This window comes from Mauremys reevesii, linkage group 3 (genome assembly GCF_016161935.1).
Source record: "Mauremys reevesii isolate NIE-2019 linkage group 3, ASM1616193v1, whole genome shotgun sequence".
In the NCBI taxonomy this organism is placed as follows: Eukaryota; Metazoa; Chordata; order Testudines; family Geoemydidae; genus Mauremys; species Mauremys reevesii.
The window spans coordinates 60,624,894-60,639,248 of record NC_052625.1 but is presented as its reverse complement, the minus strand read 5'-3'; the positions used below and the strand labels follow the sequence as shown (position 1 = coordinate 60,639,248).

General features: G+C 43.9%; 1 protein-coding gene across 6 annotated transcripts in view; it reads right to left on the bottom strand.

Moving 5' to 3' along the window:
* MOCS1 (molybdenum cofactor synthesis 1) overlaps nt 1-13,785 on the bottom strand; it is a 49,911-nt gene extending 36,126 nt beyond the window's left edge. The window contains exons 1-4 of one of the 6 annotated variants that reach the window (XM_039530475.1): nt 13,553-13,648; nt 12,635-12,722; nt 907-1,039; nt 317-484 (exon numbers count right to left, since the gene is read on the bottom strand). In XM_039530475.1, coding sequence (XP_039386409.1) covers nt 317-484; nt 907-1,039; nt 12,635-12,640 — 307 coding nt within the window. In that variant the 5' untranslated portion in view covers nt 12,641-12,722; nt 13,553-13,648. Of the gene's footprint in view, nt 1-316; nt 485-906; nt 1,040-7,820; nt 7,919-12,634; nt 12,723-13,041; nt 13,230-13,552 lie in introns of those variants that run through there. The other 5 variants (XM_039530474.1, XM_039530472.1, XM_039530477.1 and 2 more) reach the window with 5 other exon arrangements.
* Nucleotides 13,786-14,355: the final 570 nt, after the last annotated feature.

The following is a 14,355-nucleotide window of genomic DNA, read 5'->3' as shown; positions in this document are numbered from 1 at the left end:
AAAAAGAAAAAAAATATCAGCTCCTGGATAAAGTGCAGCTGGTTCGAGCTGAATCAAGGCAAGACGGATACAACACTGGTCAGAAAGAGGAAATGCACTGAAGAACTAGCAGAGACAGTGTCTCAACCTGCCACTGAAGGCATACAGCTCCCATTTGTCAGACAGGCACAAATAGGGTTCTCAGATCATGGTAGGGAACATTCCCTCCGAATACGGCCCGCATGCCATGCTGCTCAATTTGATTAGGCCGAGACATCTTTGTGCTGCATGATTTGTGGCACTGCTAAAGGAGGATAAAACCAGACCAGAAACTTACCCACAATATCAACCACGTCAGGTCGGATGAGGGGTTCTCCACCAGTCAATCGGATCTTGTCCACACCTTCCTTCACAAAGAGCCTGGCAAGGGTGATTATCTCCTGGGTAGTGAGCAGCTCTGATTTAGGGGTCAGTTGAACTCCCTCCTCTGGCATACAGTACTGACCTGAATAAGCAATCAAGAAATACATAGGCAAATGGAAGGATTGGCAAAGAGTCGGATCAGCTGCTGGCAAGGAACCAACGCTGCACTTGGCTGCATTTTGCATAGCAATTGCCTATAATTGCCAATTGTTTTGCCTTTCAGAAGTACAGGTAGCATGAACAAACAAGCCCAGAGACAAAGCTGCTGGCTTAATCCCAAAAACAACTTTACACCTACTTGACAGGTCTGTAAATCAAATTTGCCACTTATGTCTGGAGGGAGGCAAAAAGTATCGGTGTCACCAAATCTGTATTTTTTTCACCCAAAGAGAGTTTTAATTGAAATTTTTTGCCCAGCTCTAGTTCCTACAGGTGGATCTCCATATCCTGTGCAGTACATGAACCTCACTGGGACATGGAGGGGGAAGAAACAGACAGACTTACATCTGAGGTTACATTTCTCAGTCAGGGAGATCCGCAGGTAGTTGTGCCGACGGCCAAAGCTGTCAGTCAGGAAAGCAGAGAAAGGGGCAGCATGTTCAGTTAGGAAACCTTTTCTTCTTGTGCTTGGCAATTCCTGAGGAGAAAAAGCAATAAAACAAATGGTAGCTGTTTTCGCCTTCAACACACCGTATAAATGTTAACTGAGTCTAAACTTCACAGGGAAATTATCATCCACATTTTACAGAAGGGGAAAACAGAGGCACACAGAAGCCAAGTTTGACCAAGACCAAAGTGAGTCTCAGTGGAACAGCTAAGGAGTTCCCCGACTCTCATCTCCTGCTGCATATTTAAGATAAAGGGGGAGGAACCATATAAAATTAGCTATTTTGTGTAGCAGTTGCTGTAGGCCTGCTCTGCAAAATATTTTGCATGGACAGTTTGATTCTTGAAATCTGTAAAGACAGAGGGAAAGATATACACCCAAAATAGTCATCCAGATGCCCTCATTGTGGTCCTCAAATTGATCAACGTGGGCATGATCCTTCCAGGCATTTTGCTGCCTAGCAGAAGAACTAAAAGTTAGAACTGACAGTACATCGCTAGCCTTCTGCCTGTGAAAGTTCAAGTATGAGGCAAAAGGCCCTGTCCAACATAAGAACAAATTGGGCCACTTTGAACGGTCTTTTAAATCTGTTGGCAACAGCCAACTAGTATGGTTTTCCAGTTTGAATTGTGTTAGAAGCCTTGTGCTGTGGACATGGCTTGGCTAACATAATTCCCAGCTGAAAGGCCCTGTGTAACTAGTCAGGGAGACAGTGCTAAAACCCCTAATAATAACATGACAGTGTTTTAGACAAGGCTGTAACTAACACAATGCTGTTCTCTTCTCCTTGTGTGTGCCTAAAAGTGCTAGAAGCATAACACATTTGGGACTAGTTACTCCAGGTTGTAACACTATCTGAAACCCCTGCTTTATGTTCCTGCATGTGTGCGGATACAAAATTTGTATCTGCATCCTATCTCTGAGCTGCAAAAATGGTCCGCGGACATCTGCAGATTTGCAGGGCTCTATGCATGTGTAATTAAAGGAAGTAAAACACCAGGAAGGGCAGGGGGTCAGAGAACTGTACAACCGAGGTCGAACGTGGGCAGAGCTAAGAAGAGACTCCCCGGCCTGGGTGGGATAGGCCACTCTAAGTTTCAAACAAGTGCTGCTCAAGACACAAACCGTATCAAGCAGCAGCTAACAAAGGTGGAAAGGGGAAAAAAAGAAGAAAGAAAGAACACCCGAGTAGGGTGCCAAACCCTCTAGGATTGCCTGGGGCCTTCAGGAATTAAAGATTAATCTTTAATTAAAGATTATATCAGGTGATGAAACCCCCAGGAATATGTCCAACCAAAACTAGCAACACTACGCAATGTTTAGTGCACTAGGGTTAAAGTTTAGCAGCAGCCCCAGGGCCACCGCTTTGCTTACTAGGCCATTAAGAGAAGCTGATGCTTGATGAAAAACATCTTAGTTATAAATAATTCTGCATCTCATCCCTTTCACAGAGGGGTGCTGGTAGGAAATCATGCTGTCAGCTGCTTCCAAGTGTCAGCAGCTGCTGGCTTCCTACTCAATGTAATAACCCCCTGCTTATAACCTGACCATCTTTACTGCAGGGGACAAGGATTCCACTCTGGAGATCAGCTACAGACCCATGGTCCAGCAAAATGTCCCTAAGAATAAAGAATGAGAGGTGTTAGAGAGAGTTAAAGGAAAGTTTGTCTTTTACCTATTTCCAAGTAAGGAAATTGCAACCACTGAGCCTCTGAGTGGGTTACCCCTATCTCTTAGCTACTTGGGGAACAAACCCAGACTTGTTTGTGGATGGGGATTAAGACTTCAGAAAACCCCTCCAGAAATATTTATTTTAAAAGCAGAGAGTGTGCCAACATCTAAATTAACACATTAAAGTGATAGAATAGATCGGTCCCAGAGCAAATTAATTAAGAAAGAGCTATTTGCCAAACCTTTCTTCTGCCGATGCCTGCAGGTTCAACATACGTTGTGTGGAAGACTAGAATGCTTTCTCTCAGAGGCTCAAACTACACCGGTATGCCTCAGAAATGCAAGCATGCTTTCCGTCATCTAGATTATATGGCTGGATTCTAAAATACTATACCAGCGTAAAGCTGGACACCGCTAAAATCAATGGAGTTACTCCAGATATGCACCAGTGTAAATGAGAGCATGTTGTGTTGTACACGCTTCAGAAGTCTGTGGGATTCCCTCTTCACTTCACAATAACGCAATATCCTCATTAATTTCATTTCTAAATCTCTCCATTTTTGAATAAATCTATTAATGGTGCCTATCAAGCTTGTACCTGGTTTTCTCCCCACCCCATATCTCCATTCTGCCAAATTTAAACACACGTCTGAGTGGGAGTCAGGGGCGGCTCCAGGCCCCAGCACGCCAAGTGTGCTTGGGGTGGCATGCCGTGGGGGCGCTCTGCTGGTCGCCGGGAGGGCGGCAGGAGCCTGCGGGAGGTCCACCAGAGCCGTGGGACAGGCGAGCGGCAGAGCATCCCCCCCGCCCCGGCATGACGCCGTGCTTGGGCGGCGAAATGTCTAGAGCTGCCCCTGGCGGGAGTAAAACTATATAAATCAGCTTCCCACCCATATTCCCTGTGGCCACTCTCCACTTCTCCCTCCTCCACCTCCTATCCCACGGTCTATCATATCACTGAAGCCTCTGGATAAAGAAATAGCTACTGTGAAAAAATTTGAAAGCGAAACCACAATTTGACACAAAGGAACTGAGATCCATGGTCTGCTATTAACATGGAGAGCTGAGCCTGAGGTTTAAGACTCTGAAGAAAGACATGGTGACCGCAGCCCGTTCGCTCCCTGCCTTTGGGCTAATCCCCAACCAGTTCCCATGTGAAACTACTCCTAAGCAGCATGCTGCAGTATACTAGCAAGTCTGGATAAACAACTGCCTTAAAAAGCTTTTTACACTTTTAAAGTCTGAACAAGCACGCTCAGACGAACCCCAAAGCTGAAGTCTTGGATGCACTGAAACCACAAGATATACATTTTCAAGTAGTTTTTTCATCTCACTCTACTCCCAGCTCTGCCACTAACCTATGGGATGGCTGGGCAAGTTATTTAACCCCACTGTACTTCCACTTCCCCACCTGTAAAACAGGGATAATACTAGAATCATTTTTATAAGGGTTTTCAGAGGCTCAAATGAGAGGAGCTATAGAATTACCAAGTGTTTGAGGTTTTTAAAAAATACCTATATGCTTTTATCTGGTGGTGGATGCTCACATTTCTCAACTGATATTAATGGAATTATATTAAGATTTTATGGAGACCAATTGAATAATTATGATTGACACTAAGCAGTCACTGCAGTGGGGGAGGTTTAGGTTGGATATTAGGAAAATCTTTTTCACTAGGAGGTGAAGCACTGGAATGGGTTACCTAGGGAGGTAGTGGAATCTCCTTCCTTAGAGGTTTTTAAGGCCTGGCTTGACAAAGCCATGGCTGGGATGATTTAGTTGGGGATTGGTCCTGCTTTGAGCAGGGGGTTGGACTAGATGACCTCCTGAGATCCCTTCCAACCCTGATATTCTATGATCTAAATGGAATGAAATAAGGTTAGAATAATGGGATGGGGTGTATGAGATGCAGTGGAAATGGTTCTTTGAAATGCAATGCATTTTGTTTCCATTAATGCTCTTCAGACACAACATCACAAAATCATTTGAGACAGATTTTGTGTTAGCAAGTTAAAGAAAAAAGGAATATTTTAAGTCCTGTGACTACAGTGGCCAGTTCCAGTCATTCTAGCTATCCTTGTTAGGTTATAACGGGTAAGGTGTTAAAGGTTAAATGTTAAGATCTGACTGTAAACCTCAGACATTAAATGAGCAACTGGACTCTAGGGCTGCGTTATGTGGAGGATATGGAGAGGATGAGAGAACAAGCCACGTGACAGATGTTAGTCCCATCACTCAATGCGCTACTGGAAGCAGCTCAGATACTGGGTTGATGAGCATGGTATAAGAACCTATACAGAAGAGCTATCCAAAGTTGCTCCTGAAAGTGCTCCAGAACTGCTCTGCCCGCACAGGTTGGATGCCAGGGGGTCAAGTGTAGAGGTGTACTGGTGAAGCAAGGATTTACAGCCAGCCCATATTATGCCTGGCCAGGGTGGATTTTTAAAAAAATTAAAAAAACAAAATCAATGATTAAAAATTTTTTTAATTGTTTTTGATAAAATGCTTTTTGAGGAAAAAACCTATCTAAAGATAGTTTTAATTAAGATACATTATAGCTCAAAGATATCTCATCATGGAATAGGGATTATAAATTCTAATTCTATAGTATGAGACAATATATTCACATAATGTTTAAGAAAAGTTTTGTAAATGAGTTTCAATAGTTCATGGATTAGGGACCCAATCTTATGAGATTCCACAGGCTTCTGTACAGATTATTTAGGTTAATTTTTCTATCTACCCAATGGGACTCAGTGCTCAGTCTAGAAGATACCATCAGAAATGCTTAGTTTTGCAGTTCTCAAACTGTGGATTTGTGTCTCCAGAGGTAATGTGCTTGTTAACAGCAAAAATGTTTAAAATAAAGAAATATATAGAGGTGAGAAATAACAGACCTCAACTCTACTGTCCCTCTGCAAATTTGTGTACACAGAGTCAATCTCTTACCTCTCTCTAAAAGTGGAAAGTTTCAAAAAGTTCAGTGAATAGAAGATTGTTGGGAGAGGAATAGATCTGGACAAAGGAGAAGAAGTCTGGAGATAAATGTGAGAACCAAGGGACATATGCTTGTTTTTGTTAAAATATTATATGTTTGCTGTTGAAGAAAAAAAATCCAGAATATTTAACATTGTTGATTTAGTTAAATAAAACAATGTTAAACGTCTGTCTGGTGATGTTCTCCTCCTAATATAGCATGGCAAGAAAATCCTCCAAATATTAATGATTAACCCAGGGGTCGGCAACCTTTCAGAAGTGGTGTGCCAAGTCTTCATTTATTCACTTTAAGGTTTCGCGTGCCGGTAATACATTTTAATGTTTTTTAGAAGGTCTCTCCTTAGAAGTCTATATAACTAAACTATTGTTGTATTGTAAAATAAACAAGGTTTTCAAAATGTTTAAGAAGCTTCATTAAATTAAAATGTTGATCTTACGCCGCCAGCCCGCTCAGCTCACTGCTGGTCTGGGGTTCTCTTCACCTAGGCCAGCAGCAGGCTGAATGGGGCCTGCGGCTGGTACTCTGGCAAGCAGCAGCGTGCCATTAAAAATCGGTTTGCGTGCCATCTTTGGCACGCATGCCATAGGTTGCCGACCCCTGGATTAACTTGTTGAATTGGAGATAGTTCATCTCCCAATGACTTCATAAATATCTGCTTCAATTACCTTTGGTAAATGAAATAACCAAACAATCATTCATTTTCTGATATAGCTGTAAAACTAATCTGAAAAGTTTTCAAAATAAATCACTGTTTAAAAATGTAAAGCGTGTACCTTCTAAAAATGAAACCTACATCTATCTCTGAGTTGTGAGGAATATGTATTAAGGTTATAACAACCAACAAGAATGCACTTTTATGTAGAAAACCATGATTAAATCGAGTCTTCCTGACTAGTTATTTAAATCAAATCCACCTTGTGCCTGGCTGTAGCCAGCAGCGTTAGTCACTCCATAGTTTAAACAAGGGAACCCTAGCACTATTTTTAGAGATATTTACAATATTTTCCATACTCTAGATATAGCTGTCTATTTCCCCAAGAAGTTTTTTTGGAGATTTTCTGTGTGCTACTCCTGGGGGTGGAAGACAGGTAGGAAATTGCACTCCCTGAACAGATCAGCCAGGCAGAGTAGGGCATGTAGGATGGAACAGGGTGCAGCCAGCCAGACAGCAGAACAGTGGGAGGTGCAGAGAGGTGACATCTAATAGCTGAGGCCATTTTGAGTCATTGGCAGCTGTTCTAACAATGCAATCCTTTAAAAAAAAAGGGGGGGGGGGCAGAAAGATAATCCTTTTGTAGGAGCATAATCTTCCCAGAGACCATTGTTCAATTTACTTCAGCTCTCCACCTGCAGAGATCTTGTAATTAAATGGCAAAAGTCCAGAGGACTTCCAATACGACTTGGCCAGTGGACTGGTAAGGTCTGAAAAGAGGCACGAAGCGTAAGTGTCTGCTTACATGAAGTGGCCTATTAGCCCTGTTTGGGTACATCTACAGTGCAATTAAAAAAACAAAAACCAACTCACCACACTGAGCCTCAGATCCCAGGTCAGTCGAGTCAGGCTCCCAGGGCTCAGGCCGAAGGGCTAATATTTGCAGTGTTGACATCTGGGCTCGGGCTGGAGCCCAGGCTTGTAGACTCACCCCACTCTCCAGATTTCAGGGCTCAGGCTTGAGCCCAGGCTCAGAAACTTGGCAAGGGGTGTGGGTCTCCGAGCCCGGGCTCCAACCCAAGCGTCTACACAGCAATTTTTAGTCTCGCAGCCTGTGCCCAAATTAGCCGACCTAGGCCAGCTGCAACTGTGTCATAGGTCTTTTATTGCAGTGTGGACATACCCTGAGTTACCAGTACTGCTTTCGCTTGTCCATTTTCAGCAGGCAGAAGGAAATCTAGGCCTGCTTCTGTCTGAAGTTTGCTTACTACACTAAAAAGGATGCCAGATTCAGTTTGAACAACAGAACAGTATAGGGTGTCAATATAGGACCCTGGCCCTCTCTGTTTGCATTTACCAGCAGGTAAAGCTGATAACTACAGACACTCATCAACACACAGCCAAGCTCTCAGCTCAGACCCTATACATGATTCATCCATCGTAACTACTAAGGCGGCTTCCAGTTGAGCAGGCAGTGGAGCAAATCTACCTTTAACTCCCAGGGGGTAGTGCAGACAGACCACACGCTGTGTCTGCCAATTCTGTGTAACCTTGTTGACATTAGGGAGTGCTTCACCAGGCCTGCACCTACCAGAGATAAAAGAACCACCATTAGCTCTGGTGGTAATTTCTGGTAAAAAAAATTCCCTAATGTAGACAAAGTATAAGTAAGAGAGCACACAGCCAAGTTTATAGACTTTTAACCTTTGCTCATCCCTCAGCTAACTCTGTGGTTGTTTTACATCCTTTGTTTCACATATTAGCAGATAACCAGCAACCTTTGCCTATTATAAATGTGAAAGTGGCACTCTCTCTTCAAGGACATGGTCCCAATGTACAGCAAAACCTGCCAAAAGCAACAACTCATGGGAGTTCGCAGAAGTGGGTGCTTGTAAGAGGTGGTCTCTCTTCAAACGTATGGTATTGCCACCCTTACTTCTCTGCTGCTGACGGCAGCACTGCCTTCCGAGCTGGGTGCCTGGCCAGCAGCTGTTCTCTGGCCGCCCAGTTCTGAAGGCAGCTAGAGAGCAGTGGCTGCTGGCTGGGCACCCAGCTCTGAAGGGAGTAAGAAAATGTCACTGGTTGCAGATGACAGGTGGTCGCTCTTCGCCGTTTCTTCACATTTAAATTATAGGAGGGAAAGTTCCATGGCCTCTGCAAGTACTCACTTGTGATTGGTGGTCTCTCTTCAGAGGTTGTCGCTAAAGCAAGTTTTACTGTAGTTTTATAAATCTTTTAGCTATTTAAACATACTTTTTGAAATCAAGATCTGCTTCCTTAATTGGATTTTTCTTCAGTTGCATAAAACAGTTTGTTATTGTAATGTTGCTTGAGTGCTAGAAGCTGCTCCACCACAAGCATGCAAAAGCTGGTGTTACACAAGGTTATAAAAGATTTCATTCACTTTAAAGTGGTCAGAGAGGAAAGCTTACTACCCAGGGCTTTCCCCAGTGAAAGAATGACTCCAACTGTCCCGCTCCCTCTGCCGAAGTGATGCAAACTGAGAGATTCACCACTAACTCATGTCATATGGATCGGCAGACTCATGTTGATATGGTCCCTTTAAAAGTCTTTTTGGAAATAATTAACAATCTTTGCTTGGTGAGTAGCAGACAGGCTTGTGTAAAATAACCGAGACCATGTTCATCCTGACTACTAGAAGTTCCTATTCATTAGCTTGTTGTCATATCCTTATACCCGGATACAGTTTAGGGGATTGATAATGGGAAGAGTCATAAAAATGGCCATACTGGGTCAGACCCAAATGTCCATCTAGCCCAGTATCCTGTCTTCTGACAGTGGCTATTGCCAGGTGCCTCAGAGGAAATAAACAGAACGGGTAATCATCAAGTGATCCATCCTTAACTACTTAGGTTTCTAGGTCAAATCTAGGCTGGTGCTGACAGCAAGTTCCCACTAACTAATGGTTGTTCTCAGACATGCGAGATGAGCTTGGTAGTTCTCTTTCCAATTTCTAGTGGGACGGTTGTCTATATTACCAAAAAACACACCTCTTCAGTTAGCACTCACTGGCACAGATCAATAGCCTCAGTAGGAAGGCCAAGGATTAAATGGTTATGGACTCTGAACTATTTTCATCCCACCTGAAAGGTCAGTTGAGGCACACTGATAGAGAGGAGCTGGGGAAGCCTGCTCTGCTACTGACTGTACTGCTACCTGATCTGTGAACAAAGGACTTCAGACTGCTAGGCTGTCAATCTGACACTTTATATTAGATGTTTAGAAGTTAGAAGATCATACTGAATATTTAAAAAAAAATATTGAACAGCTATTCCTGTAACTCTCTGTGACAGGGTGTCAAGCCTCTGGATGTGTATAATATAATAATAATATATATAATTGGAGATATACCTATCTCCTAGAACTGGAAGGGACCTTGAAAGGTCATCAAGTCCAGCCCCCTTCTTCACTAGCAGGACCAAGTACTGATTTTTGCCCAGATCCCTAAGTGGCCCCCTCAAGGATTGAACTCACAACCCTGGGTTTAGCAGGCTAATGCTCAACCCACTGAGCTATCCCTCCCCGCAGAGTTAATCAGATTGTGCTTTCTAGAGTAATTTTTCCACAAATACCAAAAAATTTGAAAAGTTGTCACCAGAAATATTAACACCCATTAAGAATATCACAAAATGGCCTGGCGCAGGGTTCTCAAACTTCATTGCACCATGACCCCCTTATGACAACAAAAATTACTACATGACCCCAGGAGCAGGGACTGAAGCCTGGGCCTGCTTGAGCCCCGCCGTCCTGTGGGGGGGAGGGAGAGGAGGGCAAAGCCTGAGCCCCTCCCCCCCAGGTGGAAGAGGCACAAAGCCCAAGCTTAAGGGGATCAGCCCCAGACAGGGAGCCTGTAACCTGAGCTCTGCCGCCCAGGGCTGAAGCCCTTGGACATTCTTCACTTTACTTTCCAGAGACTATAAAGATTTAACAGACTTCTCTGAGATGCTAACAAAAAAACTATCAAGTGTTTGGTCTTGACAAGTCACTAAAAGGTATTTGTAGAGAATTTTGCTGGGGGTGAAGAAACAAGCATGACTGGTCTAAAAAAAGCAATCCAAACCCAGAGGGAGCGAGCCTACAGAGCAGCATAGGGGCAGGGCTTGCACCATCATGCTGCATGCGGGGGCAGCGCTTGGTCCAAGAAAAACAAAAAAAAGCCCAGAGAAAAATGGCCCCCAAATTAAGTGTAAAACCCCACAGGCTGCAAGTAAGTAAAAAATGCCACCCAGTCTTTAAAAGGTAAGCCCAAATCTCACTTAATTTGAGCTACTTAGGCAACCCCATGGTGGGCCTGTCTAAGATACAGCAGGCCACACTGCTGCATGCTACAGCCTCACCCAACACATCCCTCCCACTTCCAGCCTTTCCCTAAACACTCGTCTTCATTCCTCACGCAACAAGCAAAGGAACACCCAGATCTGCAACATGTATTGTGTGTAACATCTCATTTCGGTGCCACAAGTGGGTAGTATTCAGGGGATAACACCTCCTTCCTCATTTAGGTGGATGGCAGAAAGGAGCCCCATATTCAAACCCTACCGAGGGGCATGCCAAGTGGCAAACGTTATCATATTTAGAATATCTGCATAATTTACAGCAAGCAGCAACTGATTCTAGTGACCCATCTGAATGCTTATTTTGTGGAAGGAACTTGGAACTTGCCATTTGACCCCCAGAAAGGAGAGAGAAGAAAGGGGGATACAGAGCTCCATTTTAGATGGCATAACTGACATTGATTGGCTGCTTAAGTCACAGGGCGACTCAGATGACATTTTAGACCACAATACAACTGCCACCACCATACACATAAAAGTCACAGATCTACCCTCCAGATAGCTCAAGTACTTTCCCCTTCTCGCAAAAAGAGGTGACTGACAATATTCTGCTCTGAAACATACAAAGCAGCATTTAAAAGAGCAAAGTAGTCCTGATTGAGCAATTTTAAAATTGCTCAGTCTCTAGGACAGCAATTTTAGACTTAAAGCTCTGCTTGTGGTCACATAATTTAAAAAGTCTACTATGTGAACCATCAAAAACCAAACAACCATTTTTCTAAATTGAGCCAATTCTACTGACATGTAAGTTGTTTACTGTCAGTTTGATTTCTTGTAAAAAGTATTAAATTCACTGTCAATTTAAAAATATTACTGACTTCCAGAAACCAGCACCAGAACCTAGTCCCAGTCTATTTTTTGCTTGTTAAGGGGCTGCCATGTGAGAGAATGTAATCAATAAATCATGTAAAACTTGTGATTATTCTGTATGTCAAGTCCTATTTTTGCCAAAGTGTGCCAGACACTTACACTTTGCATGTTCTGTTGTGCCCTTCCACCCCGAGTTTGGCACTGAGGAGGTGGAATTAATTTTTTGAGGCATTTAACAGTTAAATTGAGAGCGGCCTAGTTAGGACAATGTTTTTGCTGAGGAAATTCAGTTTCAAGACAGCTGTGCAAAGTAAACAAACAGCCTTCCTACTAGGAAGTCCACATGACCGCTTGGGTTACATCCAGTTGATCATCAGATGACCATTTTCAACAAAGATGGCCACTTCTGGCATTTACAGATAATGTGCTTTTGAATAGTGTACAGTATACCCAGAACAGAAAAACATTTTTGCTGAATGACCTGTTCACTACAAAATGGATAAAGGAGATGGAACTTCATTATTACTAAACAAAAGAATAATATTACTGTAATTAAGAGATAAGTATTATTATTACAATTGAGACAAAAAACAGCCTGTAATAGGGGGAGAGGAGGTATTTTTGCTTCAAGTTAACACATCCATGTTGAACATTTTAAAGTGCACAGAATTCCTTACTAGTAACATGGTAGATTATAAATACTGAAAGAATTTTTAAAAAAATCTAATTTACTTTTCACCACATACACCATTTAACTATCAGTTTTTTTCTCATCTTGGACAACTGAAAAACTATTCAGTTTCACTATTGCTTTCAGTCAATTTCAGCTCCAATGCTAGGATATTATAGTCGCAATTACTTCAGAGGAATATTTAAGCAGAAATCAGAAAATGTTGAATGAAACCAAATTTAAAGTAGTAGTACATTCCTAAACACAACACTTAAGTCTGGAGCTTAAACTGTGTGACATTACTTCCAATTATAAAACATTACTTGTACAGCAGTTTTAAAAAGTCACCCTTTACACAAGGACCTGCCTTTTGAATAAACTCACACTTACGATAATAGTGAACATTATTCTTAGATATTTCCTCAATTTAAAAAAAAATACATAAGATTAGAGGGATACGGTTTTCACCTTCATTTCCAGTTGTGAACTGTCATGTGGCACTGTTGTCCCCCATTAGTCAGCTGCCACATTCCAGTCCAGATGTGGTTACCTTTCACTGGTGAGAGCAAGGATTTCTGTACACAATATTTCTGTAAAGCATTTTAGGATCTCTCAAGGGGAAAAAAAAGGTGCTATCTAAAACCAAGATCATCAGTGTTCAAACAATAGTTGCCCATCTCAGTATTAAGGGGACAGAAAAGGTAAAATAGAAGCGCCTTTAACAAAATTTAAAAATTTATCTACAGTCCACCCAATTTTTTTCTTTCTTCTAGATAACTTCCCCCTCAAAGTAGCTGACTGTGCGACTCAGCTTTCCAAGAAAGACAGACTTAGCACCCTGCAGCTCACCGTGATAGCCTTGTGAAAATGCCTACCTCCTCTATCCTGATGTTCAAAGTCTCCTGGCACATTCGGTAAGAGCAAGTGGTTGTGCCAGTATCTTGTTTAAAAGGCCTCATCTCCCTGCTGCTCAGCTGTTGACATCCCCCCCCTTCGCCCCAGAGGTGGCCTTGTGCCAGTGTTAATTGCTCCGTAAAGTATGATCCCCCATATCTCCCTCAGCCACCCCAAAAGGTAGGTAACCCCTAGCCGTCAAATCACCCTCTTCCTTGGCACCCTCCTTGTAAATAGCCACTGCCCCATTATTCCCTATGCATATAATCCCCAGGGGCTGGCACCCACCCACCTGATCCTCAAACCCAGTCACCCTCTGGCCCCCTCCCCCTAGCTAACTCCCACCCCACCCGCCCCCCTCCCCAGTCCCCCTATTTAACTCCCTCCTCCCCAGCTGCCCCCCACAACCTCTCTACTGAGCCAGACACCTGCCCGCCCACGCGACTCCCCCGGGGCTCCCATTAACCCCCCAGGCTGCAGCCCCCCACTCACGTGAGCCGGGGCGGGGGCAGCCACCAGCGCTTGCTGCTGCTGCTGCCGCACAGGAGCCCCGGAGCTGCAGCTCCTGCCCAGCCGGGCACGCAGGGGCCCCCGCAGGAGACACCCGCGAACCCCCTGCGCCGCTGCCATAAGCCCTGGCTGAGCCCGTCCCGCGCGGAGCCGGCACCGGCGGCGAACCCCAGGCTGCTTCTGCCCGGGACAACAGCAGCGGCGGCCGGCCTGAGTCACGTGGGGGGAAGAGGCCCAACCAGCCAATCGCAGTGTGGGGACGGCTGAGGCCGCCGTGCCGCCTGCTGGGAGTTGTAGTTCCTCGCTTGCCTCGAGGACGCAGGTGGTTCCAGGCTGAAGCCGCAGGGAAGGATCGCTGTGTAGCTGGCAGGCGAGGATTAATCCTAGACGCCCGGCTCCGGCAGAACCACCAGGTCCTTGATCTCCTTACGCCTGCTGCTACAGTTAACAGAGGAGTGGTTTGGGGCACTTTTCGTGTGTGTGTGTTTTAATTAAATTACAAACAAACAGTGACATGCAAAGGCAAAAGAGAACTGGGGCTGGGACATTTGGTCCTGCTCATGCGATCACATCTTCCAACTCAGATCTAATGACAGGAAAAAGGCCTTTATTTACTTTTTCATGATGTCAAGAGAATGCCTGAAAGAAGTACAGTTTCAGGTTTTGCCTGCTGGAAGACTCTGAACAAACAGAGAACTGGTAGGGATTTTGGCATCAGAAATACCATCACAAAATGGACAACATGATTTTTATTTGGATTGTTTAAATTTTTTTTTTTTGCTAAT